This window comes from Egretta garzetta, unplaced genomic scaffold (assembly GCF_000687185.1).
Source record: "Egretta garzetta isolate BGI_Z169 unplaced genomic scaffold, ASM68718v1 scaffold5, whole genome shotgun sequence".
Taxonomy (NCBI): domain Eukaryota; kingdom Metazoa; phylum Chordata; class Aves; order Pelecaniformes; family Ardeidae; genus Egretta; species Egretta garzetta.
Window position 1 is genome coordinate 3,839,375 of NW_009259707.1, and position 20,670 is coordinate 3,860,044.

Sequence of the window (20,670 nt, forward strand, 5' to 3'; positions counted from 1 at the left end):
GAGAGGAGAAGGAGGCTGGCAAGGGCATTACAACACACCAAAGGCTCCTGTAAATAGAAGGAAATACTCTGTTTTCCATATTCACAATGGATCAGACCAGAGAGAAGGAAATAAGCTAAAACTATTGAAAGAATCAGATTGAACACTTCAGAAAGCTTATTTTTAATACTTAAGGAGGAAGAATAACTCAAAAAAATGGCTTGGGAGAGTTGTGGCACCTCTCAGGTTAGAAAAATATGTCAAGAATGGATACAAGGAGAGAAGATCCTGCTTTGTGAAGGAGGCTGACTGACCTTATTGTTCTGCGTCTTTAACAGTGAAATCCTATTCCTCAGCTAGATCTTTGGACTAAATGGAATCCCCCAGTATCTTTTTTCCAAGCATCTGCAAAAGGCCATCTATCCATAGACCATTTAGAGAAACAAAATTCCATGTTCTCATTTCTATTTTGTTATGGCATCCATTACGTTCACAAAATGGTTTCAACCACCACACTGAAGATACAGCAAACATACAAGTTACCTGAGAATAATTAGTTCCAGAGGCAGCAGCTGCTCTGTGCAGTAAATGTGAGTTCATTCATAGGTGCCTGCTCTCAGCAAAAGCAGAGCAAGAGCACTATTACTGTAAAACATCTGACATCTGTGTTCTCACCTTAGCTTTCTCCATGCTAGCTTTTTCATCTGTTCATTTTAGTTTTGTGTAATTAAAGATGTGTGTGTGTATGTGTGTAGGTGTATATGGCTTTGTAAATATATCTATAAAATATGTAAAATGTGTGCATGCAAAATTTGAATGCATGTAGTCTAGGTTAAATGAAAAATGTAGCATCCCAATGCACAACACATCTGACAGAATTCCTTCTAATTACAGACTTTTACCTTTGTGTGAAAATGATGTGACTATTCAATGACAAGAATATTCAATACACTTACCTCCTCCAGGGGATACATCCCTCTCAAATATACATAACTTGTACCCAAAGTTTTCTTCTAATATCATGGGTAATATCTTTAAAGCAAATTCTCTCTCTTCTTCAGTAGGAGAAACACAGTCTTTCAGGTAGGACACAAATGCATCATATTCTTTTCCATCTGTAAAGAAATTACCAATTGGTGTCATGTTAGCAACCAACAGAGTATCTGATCCACCATTTCAGTCTTCAAAGTTATTGTCTTATTAGCAAAGCATCTAGAAAAACCTGCTCTTTCCTTTGATACCCCAAACAGTCTTCAAACAAACAAACAAAAAAATCCTGTATCAATTTAAATTTGATACAAAAGATTCTGATTGCATTTGGCAAATATTTGAAAATAACATATCCTTTCTACATTAAGTTGTTTTTTAAAAAAATCAGCTTAACTTAACCAGTTAATGTCACATCTGTGATGATCAAAAAAATGAAGGGAAGCAAAAAAAAATGTGTCTGTAACCTGATAAGAATGCTATTTAAGTGATATTGCAAATTTCCACATTTATTTTACTCTTCATCTATGACTATCAAGTAGTTCTGTAGAATGGGTACTGGCAAAAAGAATAATAAACCAATTTATTATTTTAATTATTAGAGTATACCATGGGTCATGCTTTGGGCAGTAATTTACAAACACAAAATTCAAGAGCAATTCAGAGGCCAGGTCTACCACATTGAGTGATATCTGATTGAACCTTGCCACAGAACAACTATCTGAATTGATACAGCGGTGCACGCAGCTTTGCATCTTAAACTGTACTTCTTCGCTTCCCTTTCCAGATACTTTACTACATGTAGTTCATAAGAGAGAACACAAACTAAAGCCCATGAAACCCTACACATGCAAGAGTTCTAGGAGGAGGAAAACCATTGCCTAGTATCAGACAGTCAGTTCTTCCAGGGAGGCCTAGACCAGGTTCTTGGAGATCCTCCCTGTAAGCCAGTGTACGCAGCGACACCCAACATCTACAGATAGATACATAACACTGGCAAGCATCAATGACTTCCACCCATTACTGAGAAATCTCCAACCACTGTGGTTCATTCAAGCTATATTCAAGCTGATTTAGAGCCTAAGGAGGGCTAAAGAAATCAGGTACGTATATACGGCAAGTTTTTTCACCACAATTTTCAGAAAAATTATACCCAGAATTGTGTAACTGTCAGGCTTGCTCCTTAAGTCAAGGTCGCAGTGATGCTCCCTGGTAAGATACTGGTAGTGTGCTCTCCTGCCCTCCTCAAGTGCATTTAGTGACAAACCTATTAACATTGAAATGGCCTCTACAGTCAAGGAAGCATTTTAACCTTCACCTCACTGAAGAGCACCAGTGAGGTGAAAACAAATTTCTGTCACCCCGCCTGTCTGACAAGTCCAGAGTGCTCATCCTGTTTACAGATACATAATTGTAAATTTCTCGACCTTCATCAACTTTTGTGATGAAGAATATGGCAGAGCAGAGCGCATCTGAACAGCATCTAACCATGTCCCTTCCACTATCTGCTCCAGAGCCAGCATCTTCAGTGTGTTTATCGGCTGTTACTGCTCCAGGTGTACAACAAACTCACTTTAGCACCTGACCATCAAGTTCTCTTTTACATAGTCTTTGCTATTTCCACTCACAAAAATCCAGGATTTATTTTGTCTCTTCCTCAAAGATGATTGTTTTATAGAACCTACCACAAACCATTTTTTAAGCAATACACTTATTTCAATGTCAGCATTAGCCAAGCCATACCTCCAGCAGTGTCGTCTCTTCTGCATATGTTCCTGTAAAATAGAACTAAGTCGACTCTAAACATCACACAGACAAATACCGCAGCTACAGCAACACATGAAAATAGTACCGCAAGGATGATTCCAGTTGTAAATATGTGCACAGGCAGGTCTCGGGTGTCGCCTGTAAAAGAGTAACCCAGGAAATTATAGCCTTAACAAAGACTATTATACGAAAAGATTACTGTATTCAATACTGATGGCATTTTAAAACCACCCCCAAAAATCAGTGTTGATGTGAATCCTTTCCTGCTAATACTTCAAGCACATATGCATGCCATCTGTCCTGAGATGAAGAACTACAGAACATGTGTTACTCTAAAAACTGGAGAAACAATCTTGCATGCATTCACTCACCCTCCACACACATAAAATGAACTGTGTGTGGGATCAAGACTGACACTATAGAACCTCATAGATGTACAGCAGCCCAAACTCATGGTCACCCACTTTTATGATGAGTTTTCTTTGCATTCTTTATTTTTTTCTTTTATTCCATCCCTCTCTTAGTCCATCCATAACAGTTCTTTAATCTCTTTGGCCAGGATCTTTTTTTTCCTTCTGTTTCTAGTCTCTTTCAGGCTTCCTACCACCCCCTCACCCCCACCCCCCCCGTTATCTTTGTCTTTTTAGTTCCAAATACAGATTTTTAACCCTTAAATCTTTGTGAAGCCTTTATGAAGCCACTGTCAAGTCATGCTCATTGTAGTCTGTATGTCATGTGCTTTATTATATACATCATCTTTCGACTAGTCTATTTTCATGTATTTCCTCCCAGTAAAGCTTGAAAAGGTCTGAGAGAGATGGAAAACAAGAAGGGAATGCCCATTTGCCATAAATCCCCATGTTGTCTGGAGTATAAATGTGAAGTGCTACCACAGTGTAGAGGTCAGCTTTCCGTATCTGGAAGGATAGAGAGATGACAAGAGAGAAACTGTTGGCCAGAACATTTCAGGCATTATCAGGAATATAAAAGACTGACCTTTCCAAGAAAAAAAGAAAAAAGAAAAACCACAAACCCCATGCAAACTCTCAGATTTTAATTTTAGAAAGAGCTGCTTAATAAACAAAGTGATCCAAACAGCAGACTCTGGGGTGCACCAAGCTTTGGGTAGTTAACCCCTGTGATCCCACCAATGTGACGAGTAGGGGAGCACAGGGAATGCTCTGTCGTGGGACCTAACAAGGTGCCACCCAGGGGTCTATCAGCCAGAGCCCAGCTCAGCCTCCCCCGGCTGTGGCCACAGCAGCAGCAGGTGAACTATGGAGCCCTCCCACAGCTGCTCCAGCAGACAACCCCTGCTGCCCCTGCCTCAGAGCAGGAGAAATCACCCAGGGGGGTTGTTAGGTCCAGCACTAGATGGACCAGGGCCTTCATAAGCAGACAGCCATACCCAGAGAGATGTTCTGAAATCAGTACCCTGTCCTCAGGATTGAGTAGGCTGGTATGATTAATGATGAGGTATGATGCGGTTGTTCAGCCTGGACTGGGGTTGTTCAGCCTGGACAAGAGAAGGCTGAGGGGAGACCTTATCACCCTCTACAACTGCCTGACAGGAGGCTGTAGAGAGGTGGGGGTCGGCCTCTTCTCCCTGGTAACCGGTGATAGGACGAGGGGAAATGGCCTCAAGTTGCACCAGGGCAGGTTTAGGTTGGACATTAGGAAAATTTTTTTCACCGAAAGGGTTGTCAAACATTGGAACGGGCTGCCCAGGGAAATGGTTGAGTCCCCATCCCTGGAGGTATTTAAAAGTCAGGTAGACGAGATGCTTAGGGACATGGTTAGTCGTGGGATGGCAGTGTTAGGCTAACGGTTGGACTGGGTGATCTTAAAGGTCTTTTCCAACCTAAACAATTGTATGATCCATAGATTATACCATACCTTTCTTCAATGTCACTGTTTTTATTTGTGTTCTTTCATCAGCTTGCAACATGCAGGTGAAATTATGATGCATGTCCTCATCTGTTACTTTTCTAATCCATAGTAGCCTTGTAACATAGAACTTGTTTCCCAATCTGCAACAAGGAATGGGGTTAGCAACACTCTCTGTACAGAAACCTACAACCAGCTGAGACACAGATTTTGAGAAAAAAAGTTCTAAAATAACCTCAGACGTTTTACTGAATTTGAAGTCCACAAAGCGCAGGACATTATCACATACAAACAAAAGTGCAGTATTTTCAGGAAACCTACCGTAATTTTTTTAACTCTTCTTCACATATCAAAGGTCCATTCTCAGGGATACCTGAGCATTTTTCTGGAAAATTTTGATTAATTAACCAGTAGAGGCTGGCATCTTCTTGCATATAACCCAAGAAACCCGTGCAATTGAGTATCTCTTCTTTACCTAAACAAAGCAAACATGAGACGACCTAGTCAGAAGTAGCATTCATGTTCAAAGTGCAGTAAAATGTCAGCTTTCCAGGCAATTTAACACACGAGCTGTGCTCCTTTCTGGACTTTGTAGCCCCTGCACGATGTCTCATACGTGTTCCAGCTGCACTGGCGGTGGCTTCGGCAACCATGTACAGGGCTCTTTTGCACCCTGTTGCAGAGTGACAGTCATCCACTGCTTTCTCTCAGATAAACTCTCAGAAGAGTTTAAACAGGCCAGAGCATTTCAGGCTTTAGAGAACTTAAAGGGAGTTGGACTCGATGATCCTTATGGGTCCCTTCCAACTTGAGATATCCTACGATTCTATGAACTAAACTGTGTGCTGCAGGCAGAGGAGAGGAGAGGACAACCTATCACCAGTGCCCCAGGGCCAGGTAAAAGTAAGTAACTGGTAAGGGGAATTACAACCAATTGATTATAATAGCTAAAGTATATGCTATTACTCAAAGAAAAAACAAAACCCATTAGAGCCCCTGCTGAAGTCTCATAGAAGAAATTCTCATCCCAGATTCCCACCTGGAAATCAGCGTAATCCTGAATGTGTGGATTAAGTTACTGAGCCACTCAGCTACTTTGCAGCATTTCAGAGCACTAACTGGAAGGGACAGGAACCACCCCTTAGAGTCTGGTTAATTATAAGAGCAAAAGTAAAACGACAACTGTACGCTTGGGAAAATAAAGGCAGAAGGCTGCAGCTCTGCAGTGTGAGATTTGATGATTTGCAAGGCATTTTATCTTAAACATTGTCATGGGAAGCTTGACTTGAGTGTATCTGCAACTTTACACCATTTCTAGGCTGTGCCAGCATCATTTCCAGGGAACGCATCCAGAATGCCCTTTATTAAGCCACAAAAGCCACATGTTCTTGTTCAGGCCATCATGCACAAATGCTTTCCAGTAAGCAAAGCCCGCCCAGGAATTCTCCAAGGGGACACTTTATAAGCTGCCTTCTTGAGATTTATCAGAGTGGATGCTTCCAGTGGAACTGCTTAAGAACCCTTAAAGCAGGATCCAACTGAAAATCTGCCCATCTTCCATTTGGACCTTAGAAATCCAAATCACAGTTGCACATATTGAAACACAGACCTAAACTTCTCATATCATCTACCTTGCAACTCTTTTTGCAAGCCTTTTTGCCATACACAACAGCTGTTTTGGGGAAAATACTATAGAACACTATCTAAGCAATGACAGTTTTGAAAGGCCACCCAAAATTCCCTTCATTCTCCACCATGCCATCTGTCTCATCACTCACTAGGTAGTTCCATGACCTTATCAAATGATCTTATCAAGGCAGATAAGAGATGGAAGACAGATGATTCATTTAATGGTGAACACTGCTACCTTCTAAGGCTTGGGACAAGCACAGTGAGGGGAAAGAACTGTGCAAGAAGGGTGTACTGGGAGGTTGGGAGGCATAAGGCATCATAGGATTGGGGTACTACCACTGGAAAAAGGACCTACCAACTGTATTTGTAGGAAAGAAGGAAAATTAGAATCTGAGGTCCTGGCTGAGCAAATGAGATACACGTACGAGCAACAGAGGAGGAAAATATGATTTTTCAGACTTGGAAAGGAAGGACTGGGGAACAAGTTGGGACAAGTCCTCAGGCACAGGTAAGGAAAAAGACAGGTAAATTTCTGGGTTTAAAAATTAATTACAGCCTCAATCACAAAATCCTGGATCCTGTCCAATACCACATGAAGCCTGCAGACTGTGTTACCTAACCTACTCCTATCTAGAAGCACAGTCAAGGGTTTGGCTTTTGACAAGGTAACCAATTCTTTGCAGCAGTGACAGGTCTGCATGACCACATTGCCAGGACTGTCAGCCTTCACGCTTCTCCTTTCCCTGCAGAATAACATCCTCAGCTGCACCGGGTATCTAGGGGATTAGTCATTACTGCTGCTTGCTGAACAAACCGGACATCTTTCACACATCACTCTGTGGGGTTTGCTATCTACAAAAGAAAGCCATGGAGAGATGGTTTATCATCACCACCACTGTCTCTTGCTGGTCACAGCAGCAACCTCAGCTTATGCCTCTGAAAAAGGGCAAATTTACTGTACTTGTATATCAATCATGGAATACACTAGGCAAAACATAACCAGATGTGAAGATGGATCAGATCCAGGAGGGTGCACAGACAATTCTTAGTTTGATTATGCTTAACCAGACCATCAACCGTAAAGAGATCAGAATAAAAGCATATATATGCAGTAGCTCCCACAAAGATTCCTGTACTAATTTGATACCTATTTCTGTTTCAATTTCTTCATCACGTCCAACTATCTCCAAAGTTACAGCCTCTGGTGCATCTAAAATAGAAAGAAGTGCTGCTATTGAAGTAATAGCTTACTTACATTCTACCACAGTAAAAATTACACATTTGCTTTATCTGTAAAATTAATCACATAGATTTCATTTAATTCAAAGAACAATATCTGGACTCTGGCATTACTGAGTAGTTTAAAACACAGTATGACCTGTTGAATATTTTTCACATACATACACATACAGTGCACAATTTACAATGGTTGGAAAGGCTCTTCCACAAACCTCTTAGTAGGTTCGTATGACTGACTTACAGCAGCTAATTAAAAAAAAAAAAAAAACCTGCAGGGAAAACAAACTAAATAAATTTTCCAAAATTGCTAATATGTCATATAAACTTCTTCTGCTTTTTTATTTTTGAAATTATTTTGAAATAGTTCAGATTATCAGATTGGATCACCCTTGCATCTATTTATCAAACGAGAGCTGTAATTAAAAGTCTCCATAGTAAGGTAAACAAAAAAGCAAAATTTCAGAAAGCTTTCTTACCTTCTTCTACTACCAGCTTAATTGTATTTGTGCTGTGGTATATCTTTCCTTCATGACTGATTAAAATTTTACAGGTATATATCCCAGAGTGCTGCACCGTTAAGGTTTTAAAATCCAGTTCCCGCTCTGTTTCATTTTCATAGTTCTTACAGTCCTGCATCAATAAAGACAGAAAATACTATTCTGTACCAAACATACTTTCAAAACCTTAAAGAAGTTAAAAATTATTTTTGAAACAAAGTGTCACCATCACTCTTTCACTATCTCAATGGCATTTATCTCACCCAAAGAAGTGGGGGCCCCTTAAATGCAACATTTGAACATTTAACGCATTAGAAGTTGAGAGCACTGCAATTCCAAGTAAGCATCTGAGTATAAAAATACTGTATCAGGAATTTACATGCACTCATCTATTTTTTTCGAAATGATGGCTTGGGTCTGTAGGTGTCATCTGCTTGTGGCCAAAAGTTGCCTAGACTTATAAGGAGCTTTCAGGTTAAAGCAAAATACCTCAACACTAGGGCAAGTGACCATCTCAGAGAGTGACAAGAGTTGGACTCACATTTGTTTACCCTCCCTATCCCCCCAAACAAACTCTGGTTTGGTTTTTGGGGGTTTTTTAAGTCATAGCACATGCTAAGTGAAATGTCCTGTGAAAACACAGCAATGTTTGGTTCTGGTCTGAATTACCTTAGATCAAGAAGGGAAATGATCACTGCTGGAAAATGTCCAGGGGGTGGATGATTCCTGGATGCATATGCTTACTACCAGGCTCTTACACAAAAGGCATGTGTGACCATCCCTGTTTTATCTCTCTCAGCTTAGGGTGTGATAGGAAGGCTTTGAAAATTTTCACCCAATTGAATGCCAAAGGACATTTAGGCGTAAGGATGGCTGCTTCATCTGTCTCACACGGTATGAGGCATTAAAATACTAGGCATCGGCTAATATTTTAATTTTTATTTAAGCTATTACTCGGCTTAGCCATGAGAGAGGTTAGTCTGGGGTATGGTCCTTTGCTGTGGAAAACATATCCACCTATGGCCCTATCCATCAATGGTCCTATCCTCCCAGGCCCCAAAGGACAAGGCAGCAGGACTGCGGCTCATTCTGCCAGGCAGAATCCAGATGCCCGTACTTAAGCTGTCAAAATCCTTTCCTGAAACGGATTCAACATGGAATGAACAGGGTCTGTTACTCCAACCAGAACACCTGAGAGGAATAAGGAACACTGGTCAAGGCGAGGCATAGGGACAGGGTGGAAGAAACCTGTTCAGGGGGCTTCATCCCATGGTTGAGCACAACAGCCAACGGTTACAGGTGCTTACACAACCATCATCTATGCTCTGGCAAAAGCCGGTAGAGAGAAGACCAATGATTTGCCTAAAATGAACAGAACTGGATCTGTTACACATTTGGCAAAATTGAAAAGTTTGCAATTACTTTACAAGCATGTGCCAAATGTAAAACAAATATCTTGGCACCTCATTTGGTGTCAGGATAATATCCATATCAGCAAAGTAGCAGCTGGCTAAACCAGCTGCTGGCTAAATCAGCAAACAGACATGCGCATCAGATCTTTTACCATTCCAAACTACCAGTTTATTAATAATTTCTGATTACAGGTACATTTCTCTAACAAATCTGAGAGCAGAGAAAAACTCTTTTGTCTATCTGTCTAAAGGTTTTTTCCCTAATAACCTGAGAAATTAAAGCTTTACAAGATTTGTAGATACTTCTAAAAATTTGTTTGTAATTAATTTTTCCTGCAATCAGAAGCTTTGTTTCTATAGCCAATAATTTGAGTGACACTGTTTCAGTAATTACCTTGTACCATGTTATGCTGTCATTTTCATTGACAGATAAATCACTGCATTTCAGTGAATGACCAGTTCCAGCATTTTTAATTTCTGTAGTTAAATGATTTTTGTTGAAACAGCTGCTTTTATTTTTTTCAAGTACATTCAAGGTCCACTTTTGAATTGTGAAATTTTGTTTTCCATTGCTATGAAAAAAAAAAAAATTAGCAAAATCAGTTTTAGGAGCTTTTTAAAGGAATTTAGCTTAGTGAGTTATACGACAAAATACAAATAAATTCTCTAATACATCTGTTAGGTAAAAAGTACATCTACAGTGACCTAATTATTTATATTCCCCTTTATTACTTTTCCACCTCCAAATATGTGTTATTTCCCATAACAAAAGAGGTTACCTAAACCAAATCATCTATCACAAAACATTTGACATATAATTATATCTATGAAATATGGCAATATATGCTATATCGACCAGAATAAGGATGCAACAATCTGTGGCATCTTGTATAGTTACAAGTGAGCATAAAAGAGTTTTAGGACCTTGAATCGGCCAGTGATTTTGCAGGTGTAATCTCCTATGCGTTGCTAAAGCTTAAAGCAGTAACTGAAGAATACGGTTGTAAAATATGTCAAAAATAAGATGGGCAACCCTGCTATTGTTCATAAAGCAACATTATTCATTGTTTGATACTGTGCAGATAGTCACCAATATTTTGGAAGTATTTCTAAGCTACACAAGTTTCATGAATTACAGAATCACCTATGGATTCAAGCATGTCTCCAAAACAAGGCATTTTGGAAAGGATTCATCTCTCTGTCTTTCAGTCTGCACTGATCAGAGATCTACAATAGTTGGCCACCCCAGGTTGACTGGAAGAGCCAGGAGCTACCACTTCCAAAGCAGAGTCATCACGTCCCACACAGTATCTATAAAACATCAAGTGAATATGCTCCAAAAATGCCTCTTTTGAATATCTAGGAGCTGACCATTGGCATTTAGATATCAATTATGTTCTATCCACATATTCCTCTAAAGAATCAGACTATAGCTGCGAGTTATTTCATTGCTGGATATGTCTAAATACATGACTACCGATGGAAAAGAAGCTGGAGGACTTTTGGCTAAAGTTTGGCAAAGTTGGCCTAACTTTCGTAAAGTTAGGGCTTAAGGGGAAGTTGTATGCTGCTCTAAGTTAATGGGTGACATTTTACAATTAGTGCATAAAGCTCTCTTTTTTTTACTGAGCAAGTCGGGTCTGACCAAGCAAAAGAAGCAATCACAGAGCACTTCCCTCCAGTATCAGTCATATCTTCATAAATATGTTTGAATCTTTCTGTCTCCAAGAAAAGAAAAAGGAATTGTTCCCAGGAGAACTGAAACTGGTCAAGAATCATTTTGATGAGAAGGGCTGAGGGGACAGAGCAGCTGAAATGGAGAAGCAAGCCTGATGAGTGTATCAGTTTAAACACCATTCTTGACTGGCATGCCTTTTACTGTTACAAGATTCAGAAGAACTATAGGGATATCATTCATCATATATGATGAATTTAGAGCAAGTTTGGGTTTGTTTTGCATTTCCCCCCCCTTTTTAAGGTCCCCAGAGGGATGCATTTATGCGTTTTGCTCACCCTCTTCACATTGTAGCCCTTTTTCAGCCTACACAGGTTCTCCTTATTCTGCTTACTCACTTGAGATACTCATTACTCATAATTCCAACTGACTATCTAAATCAAAACACAGTGGTTTAGCTTCTCAGTTATCTATGGTGTCATAAACAGGAAAAACCTTATCAAACCTTTTCCATCAGAGTTGTATACTGACATGGGTATTCACGGTGGGTGGAGTCCTTCTCAGCTATTCTTCAACATCACATTCACACATTTAAGTCAGAGCTACTGATCACAGTCAGCAGTGGGACCACAGTCAATAGCCACCCCTTTAGAGTGCAGTTTACATGACCTATTTTATATTTTTGGTTTAGGACAAGATAATCTGTGCCTCAGAAAGGCGTCTCTCTCTCCCTGACAGTAAAGATAAGTTTAGGTGAAGACATAAACATTAGTTCCAAATAATCCCACCAGGTCTGTGTGTTTCTTTAGGTATCACACTAGTATATATACTACTGGAGAGGCAATTACAGATCTAGCTGTAAAATACATATGATTTTACTATCTAGATTCAGCAGATGGAAGAAAAGGATCAATAAAGCCACAGGTTCTCCTCAGCACTGTCACTCCACAGAGACTTTCATCTGTGACCATACTTGATGAAATCACTTCAACAAATATGAGGATTTCACCCAGAGTAGATCAAGATATTCTACCTGATGAGACAAAACCTGGCAAGGAGCAGCTCCCTGGAAGATGACAAAAGCATACCTATGCAAACTAAGATTAATTTGGCTTACATAGTTTCTAGTTGTCTGCCATATACATGATTTTCAACCAAAAAATGCATTAAGCTGTATTGCTGCTGCTGCTAGTGTCTGAGTTATATTTCTATCCTGGTTTTCACTTGCCGACATTCTTTAGTGATAATTTGTGGGGAACAAAACCATTTCTGGCTTAACAGCCTTTCAATTCCCCCCGCCAAACCCACCAAGAAGGAACAACAAAAACTAGCTTGACTCAGGGGAGGGACAGAGGGAAGTGAAAGCCCTTAGAGAATATAAACCAAGTTTACTGCATACATAGCTAGCTCTAAGTCATCCCTCAGCTATTTCCCTGCAACAAGCCAGTGTTATCTCAATATTTCAATCTACTGCAAGAAACTGTCACTCTGCCTTCCATGCTACAACATTAACTCTAAACGCTTGTGTTCCCACTGTTTTCAACTGTTCTAAACACACTGAAGAAGTGAGCAGTATTAGGATCTTAAAATGTATCATGTGTTCATCACAGATCTCTCTACTTTCAGTTTTTTCAGGAACCTGTTAAGTTCCCTCAGTTTCAAGGTCACTAGCACAGAGCAAGCAGATGACCTGCTTTTTTGTATTCTGTTTTTTTCTTTGATAACCACAGGATATAGGCTATGAAACACCATACAAATTAGAATTCCTGCCAACGATGCGTGACACGGTTTTTCTGCTTACCGCTCCCACTACAAGTGCGTATGAAATCCTGTATTTTCAAGAAATGTTGCTGAAGATGGACACACTCAGTCTTACAGGTGATGTCTATTAATTCCTGATTTTTATATCCTAAGTCTACTATACTAACAAACACACGTGAACACATCAACACATACATACGCACAATTTAGCTACCTATGCTGTGCCTCGGCAGGACACTTTTGCGTTAATGGGAAAACTTCTGATTCTTCTTTAAGTCAAAAATAAATGGATAATACAGCATAAATACATTGTTACATCATTTTCACCTCTCGCTTCTTGCATATTGTCAGCTGTAAGACAACAGGAAAAAAACATCCCTAAATTTAATTAGTTTGCAAAATCTGTCAACATGTGTTGTCTGACTCTTCTCAAAAACCTGCAGTATATTTAATTCTCACTTTGTTCACTAAAACTGTCCGAACAGTTATAAGCACTTTAAAAATCATTTCCCATATATAGCTTACAAATACTTCTTTCTGAATTAAATAGTAGAAAACAAAAAAGATAAATATACTTAGAATGTCTGCTTTCAAAACCAAAACTTTAACCTCTTATAAATGCTCTGAAATGAACCTAATTCCATTCTAATTGTCAGTCTTATGAAACCTAAAACCAGTTCAGCAGTCCACAATAGCCCACAATTTTTCCCTATCGATAAGTCTACTAAAAGTCCTGTCTCTGCAGAAGACTGTTTCTGCAAATAATCTTCTGCATTTGCTGAAACGTAACTCCTTTAATATGCTTGCCAATAGTGAGAACCATCATATAAACTAAGCCCAAGATCCCATTAAAATCCCATGAAAAAAAAAATCCCCTTATGCCTATTGTTCCGGTGGTGAGACCTGTGAAGAGATCCCGTGTCAGGGTTGAAAGATGCTGGTGTGTGCCTTCATTCTGAGCCTAACAGAAAAATGAGTATCTGTATGGGCCTAACAGAAAGAAATTTTGGGGAAACAAACAAAAAAAAGTTGTTTCAGAGTGGTCAAAATATATTCTTTTAATTAAGAAACTTTTTTTCCCCAAAATAAAAATGCTGTCTTTCAAAACTGAGTTTTAAAATGTAGTAGCCTAATACAGCCCTAGAAAATGAAGGAAAAAAGCAGAAAACTAAAACTCTTAATTCCAAATGAATGCTTTGATATAATCAAAACCTTTCTTCTGAGTTTCTTGCTTAAGCAAATCAGCCAATCAAGACATTTCACAAAGGCTTCAGACATTTTTGTGTTTTCCCACAAATACTTATTTTAACAAACTTCATCCTAAAAGTTTTACTTGAGGTCTTTTCCTGTCATCTCTTCTTTACATAAGGCTGTTACCCTCAGTTTTGAAGTTTACATTTTTTCCATATTCATTGTACAGAGTTCTTGTATTTTACCATGTTCTTACTTGTCGTTACTCCAAGTCCTTAAAATAATCACAAAACTGCAAAGACCATGAATTGAGGTTATCACAGCTTTCCTCTCTTTTGTCCTTTATTTCAGACTCCTTATGACAACCTCCTTCAGTAACCTGGCAATTCAGGCATGTTCTCTGCCTATCCTTCCCCATGCCGAAATAAGTCAGAGTTTTATTTTATACCACTGGTTAGGTGCTGGCAGTAGAGCGAGTTGTTAGAATTAATAGCTTTTTAGCACCATATTTAGTGACATGACTGTATAGATGACTGATCAGGGCCATCAATAAAGCCAAAATTTAAAGCCAAATTCAGACTTGATACAAAAAGTACAGGTCCATGCCAACAGACAAGCCTACATCAGGTATTACCTAATGTTAACCGTTACATACCCAAACCGAGCAGCTGGCTTCACCCGTGCTACTTCAGAGAAATGTCTGTACTCAGTCATCCACCACTTTTGCACGACCTTGCACAACAAAGTAGCCAAACTACCACACTCAACAACCCTTTAGACAATTCTCTTAAGATTGGGTTCAACATATGTAAGTATAATTTTTCTCAAGTTTTACCTACTATTTGGATAAAGAGTGCTCTACAATTAAAAAGAAATCACATAAACCCCAAATATTCTACCAGCACGCTTACATTTATAATATTTAGCATCTCAGATACCATGACTCAATACTTTTTAAAATAGTATCAGTAAGATGAACATGATACATGGAAAAATAAAGCATGAAGTTTTCAGCTTCCAAGTTAATTTGGAAGTGAGCAACTGAAGTCCAGCTTAAAACTGTAAACTATCAAACTTGTGTCTGCAATGTAACCGGATAAATGTGGAGAGCATTCTTCAGTATCCACAGTCCCATAACCTTTACAAACCAGGCAGGAACCTTCAAAATATTACCTGGAGAACAGCACAAATCATTACACGCAAAACAACCTGCTTTAAATGAATTACTGCTTCAATTGCAAATGCTGAATTACAGTTTTGGTGCAAGTTAGTCAGAAGAACTCCATGCAGCAAACCTTTAACTTAGCCCTTTAGTCTTTCATGGTGGGCTAATGAAGATACCACCAAATAATTGAGGCCCACCCTTATCTCTCCTTTTGACTCAGGATGTTCTGCAGCGTAGAAAGAGTCTTACAGGTAAGAAATCAAATCCAATTATTCCATTTGTTCTTTGAACAGCTCCAAGCACGCAAAGGCTTGCACAGAAACCAGGGTTCAGCTCTGCCACTCTTTATTTATCACTTCACTGTACAATAAGACTACTTGGCAGGCCTCATAGCATGAGATCCACTCCACGCAGTAAGGAAGAACAAGTCTGGTGGAGAAGACAAGCAAATGTTTCCTTTTACTTGGCAGTGGACAGAAGGGTTGCCCATCACTCATTTGCTTAGGTAATTAATCACAAAGCAGCAGAAATGCTACTTCCCTTATCAAAAGGTTTACAGAACCTTTAAAAGGCTGCGTCTGCCTATGGCTATTTGTAAATATTATGGGCCTGCCTGGATGGTTACTGTGAAATGATGGGGAAAATGACACCACAGTTAACATAGGTCCCTGCACCTCCTTTGTACAGATGCCACTAGCAATACAAAGCAAGACACAGAAATTAGCTTCCTCGTAGACAAGTGCAAAGGCAGGATGTTCACCCACCAGCTTCTGTACCCACCTGTGAGTGACAGAGTAATTCCCAGAGTCACTGAGTTCAGCTGGCCAAAACTCCAAGAAATTCATGTGGGAAACAATTCTGTGTGTTTCCTTTATCAGTTGCTGCTTTCCAGCATTTTCTTTGTACCAGTTTATTGTGTATGCTTCTTCCTGAAAATGTTCTTGCATCGACTCAAGATAACAAAGGAAAAAATATTCCCCTTCTAGCACATCAATGGAGGCACGAAGGGGACACAGCTTCTCTTCAGAGAAAGAGGAAAAAAGATACATTAGGAAGCCAAGTACTTCTTTCATTAAATGCCATTAGCTTGGCTTTAAAGTGATTTGCTGTGCCACTGGTCTTTTATAAAGTGACTTTGCTTCAGCAGAGCAGTTTGGCAGTGTTTATTTATTCCAGCAATATTTATTTCAGTCCAAGAACTCCATTTTCCAAGTCTTTATTCTACCTCACCCAAGCAAAACCAGAAGGCAAAGGAGAGTAAAAAAAAAAGGACATTTCCCTAAGATTCTTTCACCTAGGTCCAACAGTGTCAGAATCAAATGGGCACAAACAGCAGAATCTGGCCTCACTCTACAGTGAAGCAGCTGCCACAAATGGAAGGGGAAAGGAGAAATTCTTACATCTGGTTTGACTTGACAACTGTGGCCCATCCTCAGAACTGCTCAGCTGCCATAAAAGCAGAGTTCCTATGAATTAACACTTCCATTTTCTTACCTTGTTAATTAAAACTAAATGATTATGTGGCTAGATTTCTTACAAACTTCAGACACCTTTAGAAAAGCTACCTTGGAATGAGTGTGTAAAATTTAGTCTCAAAGTCTGCTTTTCCAATCAAAATTCCCAAATGGACCTTTGCTTACAGAAGTCGTAAAAATACAGAAAAGGGGCCATAGGCTAGCATTAACAGTCGAGAATAAAATAAGCCCTCGGTCTCTATTTGTCCTTGAGGTTCTCAGAGATCATTGCTGTTTAAAAACTACTGTGACCACACTTCTGAACGGCACAAAAAGAAGCAGACTCATTCTCTTCCTTGCCATGGCTCTTCATACAGCCCCGCACCCATACAACATCACCAGCTGTCTCCAGGTAGTATCTCTACTCTTTTTACTTCACAATTTTGGTATTTTGGACCAAATTTCCTGAGTCTGGAACTGAAATTGCCAAAATTTTTAAGACTTTTTTCTTAGCTGCAAAATACAAAACTTTCCCCACTCTAAGCAACTGTCAAGAAGATGTCACATCTTCAGCAAATATTTTGAAGGTTCTATTGTTGAAATGAGGATTTATACTTACCAGTGGCAGATTCAATGATAAACATGAAAAAAAAAATCATCAGAGTCATTTTCTTGAGCTACTACTCACTTCTTCTCCAGAAAAATGAAACTGAATTGTTCTTGCTTGTACTGAAAGCCTAAGAAAAACAGATCCACAGTTCATCACTATTGCCCGACACTGAAGAGGGCTTTCCAAATGGAAAGTTACACATCTTCATTACAACAGCTACTTTCATATATCAGGTAACGTACCTAGATTTTTCTTGGCAAGCTTATTTTAAATTCAGAAAGCAGTGCAGGATTTCCTTCCTCCATTTTACGGTTCACTAGATGCATTTCACATTTCTGATTAAACTGATGAGTGCTTATAGAAGCACTCAGACTTGGATCCCAAACCCGTAGATGCCTACCATGGGCTAAGACAGTGCTTTTATTCTCCCCAAAGAGTATAAACTCTGCAAGACTGAACCTTGTAGAACCAGCTAGTAGAAACTTCCCTTGCCTTCAGTGAGAACAGCACAATGTTGATAGATTGGACATCTTGGGGGCTAACTTTGAGCCTGTTGGAAAACAACAAGATCTACAATTTTTTCTTACAATTTTGTCTATGGAACCGATAAGCACCAGCTGAGAGTGCTAACGTTTCCACTGAGGGGAAGGAGGTGAAAAGCTCATCTTCAGTTGCTTCATACGCAGTCAGCTGTGTGTTCAAAGGCAAATGGAAAACACCACTAACTCATACCAGCGTGGAGTATCTTCTCCGACATTCCTCAGAGTAGCAGGTTAACTGACAACCAAAAGGCAGAGCCAGCCCTAGGTCTGTGCCTCGATTTTGCTTACAAAACAGACAGATGAGGTGTATAGTAAGCTCAGTTCAACCTCTGCAGCTGAGACAGACAACCTTGCTTGGTCACTGACCTGGACGTGCATGGACAAATGAGACACACACACACACACGCACGAGGGAGGATCCACAGAGCTGCCAAAAGGCATCTCGCTAGCATTCTGTTTCTTTGGGTTTATTACCCAAACCTCTTGCCATTTGAGAAAGCACGTACTTACGGTTGTAAGACACCTCCCTGAGATTTACAGCCAGAAACTTCCCGCGACCTAGGAGGCCAGAGGCCACTGCGTTTCCAGCAATATTCCAGAATGACATCAAATCATGTAGCTGCTCTCCCTCTCTTACCGTTCTCCTCAGTTCATTACCAGTATGCCATCATCCCATAAATCACTGTAAGGAGATGAGAGAACCGTTTCACATCCCTTTTTTCAGACTGACTGTTAGACAGATCCAGATTTAGAAAGCAGCTAAAAGAAGTTGGATGCTGAGTACTGCAACAAGCAACTTTAAAGGGTCATACAGTAAACGCCTCAGACCTGGTTTCAGTTCCTTTCTACACATGGAGATTCAAACTGCTACACTTTGCAAGGAAAGAAGGGCCTCTCTCTTTATTTTCATTCCTTTAATTTACTTTTCATTTTTCACCTTAGCAGATCCAGAAGAAATACAGCTGTTACAGACGATGAAACTATGATCCACTACATAAAGATCAAATCATTTACCAGCAGATTTTTAATGTTAAATCCCATTCTTTGATGGCACCTCATATCAGCACACAGTGGAAGTTTTAATGAATGCAAGGCAGAGCCCTTCATTCTTTTAACAGGGATTAAAGAACACAGTATAATATTTAGTGATAACCAGGTTTGATATTAGGGGCTACGATTAACAAGCAGAACACAGGTCCTTAATCTTACTCTTACATTGCTGTTGAACCTGATCAATTTGTCTCAAACTGTTCTACTGCAGGCTAACAGTATTTACATGTGAGCCATATGGTTTGCATAGTCTTCAATCAAACATGGGGGGGGGGGAGGAGAAAAAAAAAGATAAATGCTTTTGGTGAAACTCAGCTAAAATAAAGATATTCTTCAAGGAACAGAATAAGTTTTTTAATTTTCAGAAAGAAATGGAGAGAAATTTTAAAATAAAAGCAAAGATTCTCTGCCTAATAAAGGAGTACAAAGACACTCAATGGGCAAATGCTAAGGCAATAGTGGGGAATGATAGCTTCAATGAAAAAAGGTATAAAAAATCCAGCTGTCCATAAGGCCCAAAGTGACAATAACTTGAAGCATGTTTTTCAAATTTCATACATCCTTAAGGCCGCAGATGGAATTTTAATAATAAAAAAATGGTCCTTAAAAATCATCCTGCCATTGTGAAGCCCACAAAATCTTTAAACAAACCAAAGGTTTAAGTTCTGGAACGTGCATTAATGATACCTCATGAACTAGACAATTGTGTGTATTTAAGCATCACTATAATTATTCCTCATTTTCCTGGAATAAACAGATTTTGGAATGAAAAGGGACTGATACATCAAAGCGATCCTCTGTTTTGGTCAAGTAACTCCTTTAGATAAACTCTTTTGGAAACCTGAATTTGGTCCCAAAGGATTGTGACTTCCTTCTTTAAAAACCATCAGACTGAACATTTTGAGGTCAAGGGAGGAAAGCACTCATCTTACCTCTTTAAGGATGGCTTCTCATGGAATTTAAGTCTTTTTCATGTATCACCATCCAGTGCCATAATTCATGTAGGATTCATGAAGGAAACAAAAGGACCTAGCAAGCAGTTACCTTAACCATACTAGGTCTAATCACCATTCTCCCAGGATTGCTATTTATTGGTTAAAATGAAAATCCATCTTCAATTCAAACAACACAAGTGAAGTTGTTTACTCACTATGCAAGCCTTGCCAGGTGGAAAGCAGACGCAGAGGTAGCCTTCCAAACTCCAGAGAGTTACAACTTGTCCTTATAAATCTTCTGAACCTAATTCATCACTGAGGCAGAGAGTAATCTCTCTCAGTGAGTCAATACATAGACAGCTCAGTCTGAAAATCCTCCTGAAAAAGAAAAGAGTGGAATTTCTTGCTTTTTAATCTGTTGACTGAGAGGAGGAAAACGGTAGATGTGAGAAATTCATCTTTATTAGCATTAAAGGAAAGGTAATAGCAAATTACCAATATTAACTATTCTAAATGAGGCATTTCAGGGCTGATACATCAATGTTTAGGCATCCTCTTTCACTGCTACCATCTACAATAGCACTGAAGGAGCCTGTCCTGCTCCAAAGCCACCCAGGTGCGAGGGAAGGGGCCGGGGGACAGCCCAGGGAGGGCTATTTTGCACTGCCAGTTGCGGGGCTGTGTCTTGAAATAAGCCCTTTTCACAGCTAAATTATTTATGACATCTCTGTAACGAGGAACACGTAGATCCTGGGCCCAGGGGAGACAGTCGGAGAGAGGTGCCCGAGCCAGGCAGCTCAGGGGAGCACAGGCAGGGAAGGCAGGGTTGGGTGTGCAACAGGCAGGGTAGGGGGGAAAGACAGGTTTGGGGGAACAGGCAGGGCTTG

The 20,670-nt window shown here is 39.7% G+C and overlaps 1 protein-coding gene across 1 annotated transcript in view; it reads right to left on the minus strand.

Moving 5' to 3' along the window:
• The window catches only part of IL18R1 (interleukin 18 receptor 1), an 18,261-nt gene extending 1,998 nt beyond the window's left edge, over nucleotides 1-16,263 (minus strand). The window contains exons 1-8 of the mRNA XM_035894377.1: nucleotides 15,973-16,263; nucleotides 9,795-9,972; nucleotides 7,968-8,121; nucleotides 7,400-7,462; nucleotides 4,942-5,095; nucleotides 4,630-4,763; nucleotides 2,710-2,871; nucleotides 936-1,094 (exon numbers count right to left, since the gene is read on the minus strand). Of these exons, the coding sequence (XP_035750270.1) occupies nucleotides 936-1,094; nucleotides 2,710-2,871; nucleotides 4,630-4,763; nucleotides 4,942-5,095; nucleotides 7,400-7,462; nucleotides 7,968-8,121; nucleotides 9,795-9,972; nucleotides 15,973-16,241 (1,273 nt within the window). The 5' untranslated portion in view covers nucleotides 16,242-16,263. The remainder of the gene's footprint in view (nucleotides 1-935; nucleotides 1,095-2,709; nucleotides 2,872-4,629; nucleotides 4,764-4,941; nucleotides 5,096-7,399; nucleotides 7,463-7,967; nucleotides 8,122-9,794; nucleotides 9,973-15,972) is intronic.
• Nucleotides 16,264-20,670: the final 4,407 nt, after the last annotated feature.